Source organism: Momordica charantia, assembly GCF_013281855.1.
Source record: "Momordica charantia cultivar OHB3-1 chromosome 3 unlocalized genomic scaffold, Mcharantia_2.0 BLBB01000003.1, whole genome shotgun sequence".
Lineage (NCBI taxonomy): Eukaryota > Viridiplantae > Streptophyta > Magnoliopsida > Cucurbitales > Cucurbitaceae > Momordica > Momordica charantia.
Genome location: NW_028275161.1, coordinates 15560694 through 15576950, shown reverse-complemented (window position 1 = coordinate 15576950; position 16257 = coordinate 15560694). Strand labels below are relative to the sequence as shown.

Genomic DNA, 16257 nt, shown 5'->3' with positions numbered 1-16257 from the left:
TGGGGTGTATGAGCTTTGGCGGGCCCCAACATTCCTAGCACGTGGTGCCATCCTTGTTGTGTTGCCTATCGCCTTGACCCACTGTAAATGCTCTTTAACCGGCATAATTGCGTGTACGTGCCTGCCAGATTTTGTATCCTCCCTTCGTTAATCGTACATCCATAAAGGGTCGATCACCATTGCCACTTGTCGTCCTATGCACTTCCCACATGTGTTGCTTGGTTTTCACCCTCAACATATATAATTCTAAGCATATATCTTCAATCAAGAAGTCGAAATTTTTAATTTCTACTCTTTGTTGATCTAATTAAATGTAATTATATTTTAACTTGAATGATGTACTTTTAATCTCTGTTAACAACTTAATACTAGTTGACAAAATGGAAATTTTTTAAATTTAAAATGAGACAGGACAGTTTAATGTTCAATTGAACGATTTAGGATTTAGGGTGATTGGTTGAGCAAGTGAAAATTCATAGATATAAAAGTATGTAATTTTTACTTCTAAAATTATAAAATCTAACCATAATTCAATTTGATTATTTTAATGTCTATTTTCGTCTAACTATGAGATCGTGTCACCTTATTCAAAATTAAGAATGAGATTATCTCTTGTATCAATTATTGTCAATAATAAAAATGAAAGATAAGCATAGTAATAAATTAGAAAGGTAAAATTTTTTTTTTGTAAACTTTAGAGAATAAAATACAATGTTTTTTTAAGTGCAACATGTAACTTTTTAGTGGTGTTCAATCGATGAGTAGTTCTCTTCCAATTTTTCAACTTTCAGTGTACATAAAAATTTTAACAAAACGAGTTTCCATTTTATAAAATCTATTTTTTCAATCTCTTAGTCTTTCTCTTTTTAATATATTATCTCCCTTTTTCAAAAAAAAACATAATATATTATCTCTATTTTCAATTTTTTTTTCTTATCTTATTCAGTCATTTTCGAGTATTTTGGAAGTAAACCATTCAATCCATTTTCCCATATTATTGTATTAAAAATAATTAAATACCTAACTAATTATTTCTCTATCATTTTTATCTGTCCTAAACTTTCATTTTCTCCATATCTAATTTCTCTTTTTTCTTTTTTTACTAAGAAAACTACTTTTTTTCTCCCCTTCTTTCTAACCTATCCTTTTCTATTTAACTTTTCTCTCATTAATTTTCTTTTTTATAATTTTCCTTTCATTCTCTCCCAAATATGTATCTCTTTTTTTAACTTATCGTTCTCTCCCTAACTTTTTATCTCTCTTAAATTTCTTCTTCTTCCTATAATTTAATTTTTCCTCTCTCTAATTTATATTTAATATATAGTAAAAGAAAGAAAACTTATTTTTTATTTCCTAAATTTTGTATCTCAAATTTCAATATATTTTTATTTTTATTTTCTCTTATAACATCTTTCTCTAAAAATGTAACATTTTCCCAAGTTTTTCTCTATCTAAACAATTATTTCTTTAAAATGTATCCCTTCTATAAGTTTTGTTTCTCTTCCTAATTTATTTTTCTCTAAAAAATATATCTCTAACTTTTATTTCTCACTGCAACTTTTTTATTTTTTTAATTTGTTTTTCTCTAACAAATATATCTCTAACTTTGCTCCATCTAAATTTGTTCTCTTTAAAGTTTCTCTCACTATAATTTTTCTTTATTTTCTTAATATATTCTCTTAACTTATCTCTCTCTCAAATTTCTCTGGTCGTCTCTACTTTTACGCTCTCTAAAATTTCTATCTTTTTCTCTAACTTTTCTCTTTCTAACGTTTCTCTCTTTTCCTAACATATCTCTCCTCAATTTCTTTTCTCTTTTTAAATCTTTTTCCATCTCTAAGTTTAGTCTCTCTCTAAAAGCTTTTCTCTTCACCTCTAAATTTTTAATTTCCAGAATTTTGCACTAAAGATGGTCCTCGCTCCAAACCGGATGAGGAATCTGTGTTTTAGAAGGTTTCGTGATTGGGGATGGGATAAGGGAACTTTTTCTCCAAGACATTTTTTAGGACGAGGATAGGGAATGCATTCCCCACCCCACCCCGACATTGTAGACAACTACTTTGTTGTAAATAACTAATATATACTTTCTACTAACTTTTTAACTAAATTATGAATATAAATAATAAAAATATCATTTATATCAGGAAATAATATAAATACCAATTTTCAGGTAAATTAGTTATAACTTATTAAAAATAGTTAAAGTTTATTACTTGACAAATACTTTTCCCCTCGAGGATCTCCATGCCCAAATAGGAATTCCTCAACCCAATCACGATTCTTGAAATTGGGGAATAATGTAGCTATGAAGATTAAAAATCTCTGTGGGACCGATGATGGGACGTCATCGACTCGTCTCTTTGTCATCTTTACTCTACATAGAATTTTTTTCCTCTCTAACATATCTGGCTTAACTTTCCCATTTTTTGAAATTTAAAAAGCCAAAAACAATTATCAAATATATTTAATTTTTTGTTTTCCAAAAACGAAAAAATAAAAGCAATCGTCAAACGTGTACAATTTTTGTTTTTTGAGAGACATAGAACTAACTAAACACATAAATTTTCTTTTGATAAAACATATAAAAGAAAAAATCAAAATAGTTATTAAACAAGATGTTTAATTTTATAATTAAAATGAAAAATTAGTTAGATGGTGGTATTTTTTCTGTTGGGTCGCAGTCTTCGAGTCTTTCATTGTCCCAAAGAAGGCAAGACGGCAGTCGTCAGCCACATCTTATCTTCTTTAATGCGGATAACGTCTGAGTCAACTCAACCAAATTGAATTGTCTCTACATTTTAGAATGTGAAACACAATTAGTTCCTCAACAATTTTACTAAATTTCGATTTTTATACTCGAATGGGAGAGTTGGAATTTGTATAATCAATTGATGTAAGAATTTGGATTCGAATTGCAATACCAGATACTTGTTGGGTTTGTAAGAAGTGCAAACAAAGTTTCACGTTAGTTAGGAAAGATAGTGATCCATGATATATATTAATAGAGGGTAATTAGTATGAGGCATTTTGAACGAAACAAAAAACAAAACTGTGAGGATTATGTCTATCGTACCATTATAGAGATATTTGGGTACGAGGGGTATTGTTGTCCTTTAACAACGCTCGACAGTTCGATTTGGTCGATCCGATAAGCTGACCGGATATCCTTAACTTTGCCTCACCCGGATTGGTGTCGTCATCTCGAGTTTTCTTTCAGTCGAATCAAGTGTGGTAAATTTATCCATTTTGATTTATAATTTATAATCATGTAAGTGTTAAGATCTTGATGGTTGGCACAGCTCAGCCACCTCTGCCTTTCGACTTTGGTGTTTGGCTCGGTGGCTCGGTTGGGTCGACTCGATGTGTTAACTGGATATTCTTGCATCTGCCTCACCTTGATTTGATTAGTGTTGTCACCTCAAGTTTTCTTTCAGTCAAACCATGTATGATAAATTGAGCCATTTTGATTTGTGATTTTGCAGCATGTCGATTTTCTTCTAATTGTGGCAGTAGATTGAGTTTTGCGCAGATACTTTGGGCTTCTTCGATTGGCCTGATTTTTGTTGCATCAATACATTACCACATTTTGAGACGGATCATCCGACGCCTCAAAATTTTAAATGTGATTCACGTAAAAAAGCTTGAGAGTTGTCCCTGTGTAGGTAAAGATGATATTTACGTTTTTTTTTTTCCTTTGCCAATATTGTGCTCATGACAGTTTCAAATACAACAAAGTAAAGGAGAAGCTTGTTTCTAAGAATAAACTTGGAGAGGAGAAACGAGTCGAGGTAGTCCTTTAGCTATTTGAAGTCACACTCACGCTCCTCCGTCCATTCAAACTTTTCTCATTCTTCCTTAAACTTTGAAAAACGAGACACTTTTTGGTGGTTTGGTTGAGAGCACATTGAGGCTTGGTAGTTGCTTTAAGGTATTGGGTGAGTCCATTGGGTAATTTTTATATATTGGGTATGTTTTAGCATTTATGTTGACAACGAAAGAAGTTGGTGTTATTTTATGAATTTTAGAAATGTGTTATCATGTGACACTAGAATAGAGAGGAGGAATACATGAATGAACAAATACCACATCTGAATAAGAGGGATCTTGAGACCATGAAAGAACGATTAAGAATGCTTAAAAACATTGATAATCACTATTTATACTAACAAGATGCAATTTCCTTTTCGGTAACTCAATGGTAAGGACTCCAAAGTTAAGTGTGTTTGAATTTTAAGTAATCTCGATTGGGTGATCTTGAATTTAGCTTCATCCTATGTCATTTCTACATCATCCATTAGGGTCTGAACCTCACACCTCAAGGTAATTACTTTGTACACTGCTCGGATAAATAATGAAATAATTTAAGAAACATGTATGTGATGTGAAGGGATAAATCATATACCTTTGGAACGAATGGCAATGAGGAAATGCAAACTTAGTGTTAAAATGTTAATGGGTTGTCCTATTGGATATGGTGTTTTTGGTGGATGTCTTTGTAAGGTTGTCTTTTATTCATCATTTTCATGGTTGAAGCTTCTATTAATGGTTGACCACTAGGCCCACTAGATAGATTGTAAAATCTCCACAGCCAAAAATACCTTTTTATTTTACCAAATACTAAAGTTTTCATGTTCTAGAATTGTACAAATGAATCCTTTGAGTTTTAAAATACTTCAATATACTCTTTGCTTTTTCACTTTTCATTAGCCACTTTAATAATAATAATAATAATAAGACCACAATGACGTTGAATTTTTTAAATTGATTTTAAAGGTGATGTGCCAACGGTAATAATAAAATTACCATAAATTTGATAGGCAAATTTAATTTCATTAAATTGTTTGGATAAAGGGTTGCAATTTTTACCTTTATATTTGAAAATGTATCACAATCTTTATGTCAATGTAGTGTTGCAATTTTTACCTTTTGATATAGTTTTATTCGAAGAATTGTTAATTAAAAAGTATATTCTTAGATGTATTTAAAGAAATTATAAAACAAATGAAATGGATAAGATTATAGAGAAGAACTTTATAAGGAGTTTTTTTTTCTTCTCTAAGTTTTAGAAAAGTTTATGAAATGGTTCATTCATCAAACTTAATTTTGTATGAAGCTTGATTTTTATTAAAATTAGTGAGTTTTTTTTTAGATTTTTACCTTACTTTTTTGTTGAAAGGAGGTGAACTAGCAAAAATTAAACAAATGTAAAAATTGCAATACTATCTAAATCTAGGGTACAATGTGAGGGTAAAAATTAATACACATTACTTAAGTTTAGTGATAAAAATTGATTACTTCTTCCCTTAATATATTTTAAGGTGATGAGAAAAATTTGTCAAAAAAATAATTCCCTCTCCTAACTAAAAGAGATTATTGGAGGAATCTGCCAGAACTCCATGGGTAGTTTTACATCTTAGATGCATGAGGAAGAAACTATAAAAGCATTTCAGATTTAATTCTAATAGTTATTAATAGAGCATTAAGATTTTCAAATCTACAATTATTAGGAGCATGCAATTTTTCGAACCTACATGTATCCAACAATTATTAAAGGCTGTCAAAGTGAACATAGCTCAGCGGTAATTGACATATATCTAATACTGTAGCATCCTCAACCAATAATTTTTCTGTAATTAACTACATTACAACTCTCTCTCCCATCCTTCTGCCCTCTTTGTTTATTGCGCGTTTATTCATTGGAAGTGAGACGAGATAGTGAGCATTTAAATTTAATGGAGGTACTTGAAGAGTGAGCGAGTTGAATTACCAATTAAGGATAGAAGCTTTCCTTTCTTGAAAGAGAAGGGAAGAATTTCAACTTTCTCAATAATAAGTGGTAAGTGGTAAGAAAGATGAGAGGAGGGAGACCAAACTTTTGGTAATAAGAAAGAGTGGGAAAAGATGGCTTTTTTGTGTGCCTATAAATACATATTCACACTTGAAGTTGATAAAATGTGGAATAATATGGACTACATTGTGAGCCGATCCATACTTGTCTCACTTCTTCTTCTTTTGGTTTCTCCCTATGTTTCTGCCCACATACCGCACCTTGGAAGGCTAAGAAGGCCATTCCAGAACAAGCCCCAAAAACTTGGTATGTCTGACGAATTAGCGACTTTCTACTACAAACAACCACTTGACCATTTCAATTACCAACCCCAGAGTGATGTCACGTTTGATCAAAGATATGTCATCGATTTCAAATATTGGAAAGGTGTCAATCCCAGCACTCCCATATTTGCCTTCTTCGGTGCCGAAGAAAATCTTGACGATGACATACCTTCTATTGGTCTTCCCCTTAATTTTGCCTCTCGATACAAGGCTATGTTGGTGTATTTAGAGGTAGAGATGCTACTAATATGTTAAATGGACTGATCCATCAACTTAAATTTTTGTCTAATTCTCTTACTTCGATTCGTTTGACAAATTATCATTAAATTCATATATGCATATTATTTTTTACCTATATTTTGTTATTTACACAGCATAGATTTTACGGGAAATCAATACCATTTGGTTCTTTAAAGAAGGCTATGGAAAATGCTACCATTCGAGGGTACCTTAGTTCGGCTCAAGCCTTAGCAGATTATGCCCAAGTGCTTTTGCACGTCAAGAAAATGTTTGCAGCTGAGACATCTCCAATCATTGTCATCGGAGGCTCCTACGGTGGAAGTAATTCAACCTAATTGCCCTAAATTTCCTTAAAACTAATCATTTTTTGGGTTATGTTATATATCTAATCCATGAATTTTCAAAGTCGTGTCTATTTCATTATACTTCATAACTATCTTGTCAATGAACTCTTAAAGTTGGGTCTAGCGATCTTTAAAAAGTTTCTAACAAGTCCTTGAGTTTTCAATTTTATGTTTTAAAGATTATATGTGGTGGATTGATTTGTGGAACATTCAAGCCTTTTAGTGGTATACAGTTCAAATTAATGGGAGCTAACAATAGTGATTCATTAGACACAAAAAATTGACGAATCTATTAAAATCGTTTCAAAGAGTATAAGGATTAAATATACAAAACTTTACATTTTATTAGGTTAGAAATTTGGTCTCTATGATTATGAGACAATTTCAATTTGTTATCCCTAGTTTTAAAATTTTCAATTTTATCACTATAGTTGGGGTATAATTTCATTTTAGTCCTTGTAATTTGGATTTAATTTTAGTCTAGTCCTATCATTTTAAAATTTCAATTTGATTCTTATGGTTTGATGTGTGAATATTCTTATGGTTTGATTAATTCTTGTCTATTAGGATAGCGTCAACTACCTTGGCTATTAATTTTTTTTTTAATGTGAATAAAAATTTGAAACACAATTAACAAAGGGGTGACCTCATTAATAGAAATGAGTTAGGGTTAATTAATAGAGAATGAATTTAAATCTCATGATAACCACCTATCTTAAAAATTAGTAATTCATTGCTATGTGTTTCTCGGCATCAAATGTTGTAGGGTAAGACAGTTGTCCCATGAGATTAGTCGAGATGCGCGCTCACAAATATAAGAAAAAAAACACAACTTAGATATGTCAAGCAAGATTTAACAAGATTTTAAATGTCAACAGATAGTTAATACCATGAGTTTAACCAAACCAAACTGAAGTGAAACTAGATCAAACCTTAAAGGCTAAATTGAAACTTTAAAAAGTAGAAGGCCACAATTTTAAAATTGGGGGAAGTTTAATTATAATTTAACCTAATTTGGTTGAGTTGAATCCTGCCGCCATGGATGCACAGTGCTGGCTTCGTGGTTCAGGCTGAAGTATCCTCACATCGCTCTGGGAGCCCTAGCTTCATCGGCTCCAATCCTCTACTTCGACAACATTACGCCTCAAGATGGATATTACTCCGTCGTCTCCAAATCCTTCAGAGTAATTTCTAAACTCCTAAATCTCTAATCCTCCATTTTCCTTCCAATTTAATTTATCAATCAATCGATGATGAAATCAGGAAACGAGCGAAACCTGCTACGAAATCATCCGCAGATCGTGGGCGGAAATCGACCGAATCGCCGAGGAGAAGGCGCAGGGGCTTTCGATTCTGAGCAAGAGATTCAAAACTTGCGGCAAATTGAATCGCAGTTCGGAGCTGAAGGACTATCTGGACAGCGTGTTGACGGAGGCGGCGCAGTACAATTTCCCATCGGCGAATCCAGTGGACGCCATATGCGCGGCCATTGATGGAGAAGCCAAGAAGAAATCGAGCGATTTGATTGGGCAAGTTTTTGCAGGGGTTGTTGCTTATATGGGGGAGAGGTCGTGTTACGATGTCTCTGATTATGACCATGATTCCACTGATCAGTATAGTTGGCAGGTATCCTTTCAATTTCATCCCCTTTGATAATTAGGTTTTCAAAAATATCTTTAAAATATCAGAGGAATTTATTTAAATCCACAAATAAGCATTTCAAAATGATTAATATTAATGTTATGTCTGGTAATATTTTGTTGATATATTTTCATCTTTTGTCCAATTTTTTATAATAATATGGAAATTGTCAATTTATCTTTCGTGTTGATATAAAATTCAGGGATACATAGACATGTCCGATTGAAAATGTGGTTCTTTAAAAAATTCATTATAAAAGTATTCTTATATGCATTTAGTTTCTATTTGGTCATTGAAAAATCTCAAGATTTAAATTTAGTCTCAATTCGGTCCTTAAAAGTTTAAAAAGTAACATGTTTGATCCGTTTGAATTTAGTTTTTAGTTGATCGTTTGAATTTGATTTTAATTAGGGAGTTAAGTTGATGGTTGGTGCCATTCTTCCGTCTCTTCTATTTAAGTAGTCAAGTCTAGTCAAACACATGTGAACTGTCACATTATCATTAGGGCCCAAATAGAAATCAAATTCAAACTTGAAGACCAAATCCTCCCACATTAGGATTACTCGTAGATTAGCCATCTGAAACACAACCACTTCAACTTGACGTCCGTCCAATGCATCCACTATGGCTATTTCATATCCTCCTTTTTCTTTTCGTATTACTTACTTGCTATATCTACTGTTGTAGCATTATTAAGGACCAAACATGTCACATTCCAAACGTAAGAACTAAATGGAAACTAAATATATATTTCAAGGACAAAAAATGACACTTTTCTAAATTCAATGACCAAATAGAAACCAAGTTTAATATCCTAAAATATATGTATGATGTGAAATTTGACGTAATTTCAAAGGAAAACGAGACTATATTTTTGTTTAAAATTTTGAGTTTCAGAAGATTTGTTCCATCATGATTGAAGAGTGATTTAAAAAATTATCGAACGTAACTGCCACAGTGTGGTTATATATAGTTATCACTCCCTTGACCATATTGAATAGCTTCTTGTGAAGTTTAGGTGTGTAGCGAGATGGTAATGCCCATTGGACGCAGCGGCAAGGGCGACTCGATGTTCCCGACCGCGCAGTTCGATTTAAACAGCTTCAAAAACGACTGCAAGGCTTGGTATGGTGTCTCACCAAAGCCTCATTGGATCACAACTTTCTATGGAGGCCATGTAACTCTTCTTAACTTCCCTACTCCCTGATTTTAGAGAAAAGATTTTAAGGCAAATTACCCAAGTTTGTTGTTCTATGAACTCTCACAAACAAATCTTAGAGCTCACACAAAAAATATATGTTTTTTTTTTTTGGAAAAAAAGATATTTAAATTGTGTCCTCAATATTGAAAATATATGGTAAATTTTGCAGGACCTGAAATTAGTGCTCCACAGGTTTGCAAGTAACATTATCTTCTCCAATGGGCTGAAAGATCCTTACAGCAGTGGCGGGTAAGAAGGACATTTACTCTAATAACAAAAATATTTCTCATGGGAAATCATTTTGGTTTAATTCCTTTTTTAGTTGCAATTTCTTTTGTAATGTCTGGGTCCGTTTGGTAATGTTCCCTTTTTTCGTTTATCGTTTTCAAATTTTATTAAAAAACTTAAGCATTTTACGATTAATTATGTTTCTTGTTTTTCGTTTTTGGAAATATTTTCAAAATTGTATAGAAATTTTGGGAGCAATCAAAACAAGTTTATTGTTTCTTCTTTTCGTTTCCAATTTATTACAAAAATATAAATATAAATATTATTTGACCATTATTGAATTCATGGGCGCTGGGGTGTTGCAATTCTACTTTTCTTTATTAAAAATGAAAGAAATAGAAACAAAAAACAGGAAAATGGAAAATGTTCCCTTGTTTTGTTTTTTATTTCTTGTTTTCTCTTTTTCAATTAAGAAAAATAGAGTTGCATTTAGTAACTGATTCTCGTTTTTAATTGTATTTGGTAGCCATTTCTTGTTTTTTTTTTCTTTAAAATTTTAAATTTAAAACTAAATTTTAAAAAATAGTTTTAAATGAGAATTAATTTCCAAATTAAATATGAAAAGATTTTATGTTATATTTATTTTTAAATATTTATTATGCATTTTATAAGTTAAAAATGATAAAATAATGCTTTTATCTATGTCTTGAAAAAAAATAGAAACATGAAATTTGATTTTGTCGTTCCTAAATTTCCCAACATAACGAAAACGGTATCAAATAAGCCTTCAATTTTGCATAAAAAAGTTGTGGGTCTTTCCTGCTACTCTTTTCATTAATTATTTAACATAAATTTAAATCTGTAATATAGTTTTTAAAGATGGGAGAAGGCTTTATTTTTCCTTATTGTTTCTTTATTCATATAAATACTGAATTATCTTGACTTAATCTCAGGGTGTTGCATAATATATCACAGACCATTGTTGCTATCACCACTGCTAAAGGTATTTTACTGCTAAATTTTTGGATTAAAGTTTTAATATTGATTTTGAAAATCTAACTTTACATCATCTTAAACATTCTCTTGAATACAATTTTATTTTACTTTTATATTTTAAAATATAATATAAATGGCTTACTTTTTAAATATGTTATATAAATTTTAGTTAATTTTTTTTAAAAATAAGAGAGTTTATTAGAGCTAAATTTATCAGCTTTTGAAATTTGTATACGATTTTAATTTCCTAAAAGTCGAATGTATAATATAATTGTTAAAAAGAACAGTCCAGGAACAAGTGAACATCAAACAAAGGATAAATTTTGGAGGAAATTACATTGGGTGGCTAAAAAAAAAGTATATATATTTTTAAAAAGATTTACCTAGTAAGGACTAAGGAGTAGTACATGAGGATAAATTAGTTATAAAGATATATACTTATACGAATGGCGATATATCAAGATATATACTTATATGAATGGCAATATATCAATGATGTATCTGATGTATTTGATTTAATATAGCATTGATATATCTGAAAATCTTGAAGGATAAAATCAAAAGAACTAAAAATCGAAAATTGTATTAAATAATAAAACCCAGATATTTATAAATATGATAATTTTTTTCTTATTTAATTATTGATATATATGTGTGTTGATATACCAATACTATGATGTACTTATCTAATTACTTATATATGTGTGATGACACCATTGATATACCTAATTTTATATATCATTAATATAACTGATTGAAGATTTCAATGTTGATATACATTGATATATCTAATATGAAATGCTGACTTACCAATGTTATACTTTATATTATGTTTTACTTCTACGCGAAAATTTTATTTGGAGGTTAAGGTCTAGTTTTACTCTAAATTAGAAATTTTAAACATCTAAAAACTCTTTTTCCGAGCCAGATGGAATTGTTCAATACCTTTTTGACATTTCTTGTCATTTAGAATTAAGAGACGTCCTTCAAAGTTTTTGGTATACTTAATCAGAGATTATCTAATAAAGACTTGTGATACACGGACCTTTAACATTCAAGAAAATATATCAAGGGTTTTGCCTAAAAGAATTTTGTCTTATAAAATAAATTATATAATCGATATATCTAGTATCTAGTACATCAAGGTAAATCACTTATATCTAAAATATTTCATATGAGGTAAACCAATTATAACGATATACCTAATTTGATATACCATTCATATATCTAAAGGTTTAGAAGGATAAAGAAAAACATTTGTTTCTAATAGAATGCCCAACAAAATAGATTTAAGACTATCAAGTTTTTGTACCCAAACAAGGTATATCAATATACAGAATTTATCATTCATATACCTTATAGGATCTTATATAAGTGATATATTTTGTATATTAGTTATAATGGATATATTTTGATGTACAAAATTTGAAGTTTATTAGTTATAATAATTTACCATCTATATCTGATATACTTTTCTAACTTGATGTACTGCATGATTAAAGGTGTGTTTGGAAGTGCCAAAATTACTTTTGCCATAATCAAACACACCTAAATATATTAGTTATAACTGATATACCTTGATGATGATTTTGGAAAATCAGTTATAACTTAAATCTCTTTTTTCAAAATCAATAATTTTACCATCACTCTCAAACACACCTAAGTATATTAGTTATAACTTATATATCTTGATGCACTGCATATTAAGTTTACAAATTAAAACTAATATACTTAGTATGTAGTACATTAAGATATATAAGTTATAACTGAAATACCTAATATAAAATATATCACTAATATAGTTCGAATAAGGTATATTAGTGATATACTTTATTCTAATATAAAGTATTTCAAATAAGGTATATCAGTGATATATTTGATATATCTAATATAAAGTATATCAAGGTATACCAGTTGGTATACCTGGCGTACATCAATAACTGATATACTTTAATGTCACTAATATAAACCTGAGGGTAAAACTGAAATAAGCAAAAATTGAAAATAAGAATTCAAAATTCAAAATGAGTTACCATATTTGTAAGTATGATAAAAAAAAAAATAGCTTACATTTGATTAGTGATTAGAAAACATAAAATTGAAAACATGAATCAGTGAAAAATATAAATGTCTCCTTTGTTTTTGGTGCTTTCAAATATTTGTTTGGTAGAAATTTGAAAATTGAATCTCTATTTAAAAAAATTATTCAGCAATGTTTAGCAATATATTTGTAAACTAGTAGTAGTTACTAACTAAATATTTAATTTAATCTAAAATGATATTAAATAATTTATTAACATTTTTGTTATAAAATTTGTATAATTGTTATTTTATAATGTTATATAATTTATAATATATTATATTTTACATATTTTAATTCATTTGATTTATTGTGTTTAAAAACAAGAAGCAGAGTTTGAATTGTGGTCATTAGCTACCCATAACAAACACATATTTTTTTCCTTCTATAAATCGAATCAAATTATGCTATTTATATAAAATTTTAAACTTGCTACTGTTTTATCTTATTATTTATGTAATTACAAACTCGAGTATGATATGTTATAACTTATAAGAACTTGTAAATAATTATTTTCAAAAAAAAAGAACAAACAAACAAAAGAAAAGAAAAACTTGTAAATAAATTATTTTATTTTCCTTTGCAAAAAGAAGTATTCTATTTCACATTTCACGATATATCTAATATAGATTATATGAGAAGGGATACAAGGCAAATGAAAATGAAGTGTATATTTGAAATGCAGGGGCCCATTGCGTGGACATACAAAATGCTGAGGTGGACGATCCTGATTGGTTGAAAATGCAAAGAAAGACTGAGATGGACATAATTGACGGTTGGATTTCCAAGTATCATGCTGATCTCTTGCTGTTCAAAAAAAGTGTTGGTACCAATTAATTAAATGTTTTATAAATGTCTCTTACTAAATAAGAAGTAAGAATATTTATGTATTAACCTTTTTTTTTTCTTTTAGTATAACGATATTATGTAATGACTATTGAAAGGACAGATTTAAACTATAGGACATAAATTTCTCTTAATTTTTATTTGCTATTATTTCAAATTTCTTCAACTTTTATCATTTTCTTCACAATTTCTTTTGTTTGAGAGCTTCCCTATTCCTTATCTTTATATTTATTTATTATTATAACTAAAACTTTTCAACTTTTCTTAAACAAAAAAAACTTTATACGTAAGTTAGATTTATTTTAAGTTTAACTTTATCCTTCTCTTTCTTGCTCTCTCTCAAGTTTTAAATTTTCATCTTTGATATTCTGTATGGTCTCACAACTCCTCTCGATGTGATTATCAATTGGAGTATAAATCAAAACTTCTTATTTGCTCAAATCAATCTAGCGGCTTCAAAGTTTGAGTTTTTTTTGTTCAAATTCGTTTACTTTTCTAATAACATTATTTCATATTGTTGGTTGTTCAATACCTTGATATATGAGATTTTTTTAGATTTGCTTAATTACTTACAAAATCAATATGTCTATAAGAAAATATGAATCTAGATATGAAAAGCTTAATAAGAATATAATAATAGAAAAAACATATTGAATCTCAAAAGGGTGCTCTCGATAAATTTGTTATTGGGAGTAAAAGTAATAAAAATAATAAAATAATAGAAGAAAATGATAGGTATAAACAAATCAAAAGATGAAATAAAAGTAATAGATAATGATATGGTTGAAAATGAAGAGTATGTAATGAAATAAACTTCAATATAATTGGGGTGATTTTGAAGGTATGTATGGCCTCTAATGCCACAAGTTACGGGTTATAATTGACATATTTAGTACATTTGTGGAAACAAATCATTGTTTACCTCATAACAAGCTAGATGACAATGAGAAACTGTTGGAATTAATTTAATAATTAATTCATATGTGAGTAACAAAATTAAAGAGCAATTATATTTATGCTATTTAAATGGGTCTATGACTAACTGGTGTGGCTTGCTGAGTAGAAATCAGCCCATTAATCTTAGGGAATTATGAGAAATCCTAGAATTAACTTATATATATATGGTTATGGTCCCCAATCCATTATCATTCCCCATCAAATAGAGAGTATTACCCATATTCAATTTGGGTTGTATATAGTTGAGGAAACTACAAACCATAACTTCTTACAGTTCATGGTAGTTCATGGTCAATCTATCTAGTGGTTCTAGGTCATTTTAATCTGTTTATAGATTTTGGTCTTCTTCCATACTTAGACGCTTGGTATTGATTGTTCTGAAATTTTACGATTTTTATTCTAGAAATCCTTAATTATGTATGCATGAAATAGAGATTTGAAAAAAATAGTGTTAGGAATATTAATAAAAGTTGGATCCAATCTTGACCCACCTACACACAAAAAATTGTATATGTTTTGGGAAAAAATATTTTGTGTTGTCAATTAGGGATGACAACGGAGTGGCGCGGGGTAGGGTCATCCCCATCCCCACTCCGTTGGGGATTTTTTTCCCATCCTCGCCCTCGTCCCCGAAATTTTGGGGACGGGGCGGGGATTCCCCAATCGGTGACGACCCATTATAAATATATTTTTTTAATTTTTTAATTAATTTTTGTTATTATTAGTATAAAAAGTAAACACAAAGTGGCTAAATGAGAGTATTAGATTGAATTTTTTTTTTTAAATTAAAAAGTATTTATAAAATTAATATATATTAATATTATTATATAAAAAAATAGAAAAAGTAATAAAATATTAAACAGGGTAGGGTCGGGGACGAGGACGGGGCGAGGGAACCGATCCCCGTCCCCACCCCATCCCCACCGGGAAACCCGATTGGGATCCCCAGTTTGACCTCGTCCCCGGTCAAACAGGGGAATCCCCGACTCGATCAGGTCGGGTACCAAGGGGATTCGGTCCCAACAGTATTTTTGCCATCCCTATTGTCAATATTAAAAGTGGTAAATTTTACGGACCTGAAATGAGTGCTCCAAAGGTTTGCAAGTAACATTATCTTCTCCAATGGGCTGAAAGATCCTTAAAGCAGTGGCAGGTAAGAAAGACATTTAGGGTGCGTTTGGATGGTGATCATAAAATAGAAATTTGAAAACAAGGGATTGAATGAAAACTAGTGCTGTATTTTTATTTTCATTGTTTTCAGATATATGTTTGGTAGCAGATTTGGTAATTGAATTTTTAACTATATTTGGAAACCATAAATAGTTACCAACTAAATTTTAGTTTAATCTAAATTTATATTAATTAATTAATTAATTAATATTTTTTAATGAATTTTATATAATTATTATTTTACAAGGTTGTATAATTTAGAATACATTATATTTTACATATTTTAATTTTAACAAACAAAAAATTAGTTTATAACATGAATAATATATTTATCAAAGTTTTTATCATTTTTAATGTAATTTTGCATCTTAAAATTTTCAAATTCCGAATTTAAAAACAGTGAAAACATAAAAGAATCGTTTTCAGAATTTCTACTATTTGGA

General features: G+C 29.7%; 1 protein-coding gene across 1 annotated transcript; it reads left to right on the top strand.

Moving 5' to 3' along the window:
- Positions 1 to 5940: 5940 nt before the first annotated feature.
- LOC111020537 (uncharacterized) lies at positions 5941 to 13821 on the top strand. The gene is made up of 8 exons (XM_022297234.2): positions 5941 to 6342; positions 6486 to 6672; positions 7746 to 7879; positions 7959 to 8321; positions 9355 to 9513; positions 9707 to 9786; positions 10719 to 10768; positions 13527 to 13821. Exons 1-8 carry the CDS (start codon positions 5953 to 5955, stop codon positions 13676 to 13678), a joined length of 1515 nt encoding a protein of 504 aa, XP_022152926.2. The 5' UTR covers positions 5941 to 5952; the 3' UTR covers positions 13679 to 13821.
- Positions 13822 to 16257: the final 2436 nt, after the last annotated feature.

Coding starts and splice junctions, on each gene's coding strand:
- LOC111020537 (XM_022297234.2), top strand. CDS start 5,953: ATGTGGAATAATATGGACTACATTGTGAGCCGATCCATACTTGTCTCA. Junction 6,343..6,485: donor CTATGTTGGTGTATTTAGAG/GTAGAGATGCTA, acceptor TTATTTACACAG/CATAGATTTTACGGGAAATC. Junction 9,514..9,706: donor CAACTTTCTATGGAGGCCAT/GTAACTCTTCTT, acceptor TAAATTTTGCAG/GACCTGAAATTAGTGCTCCA.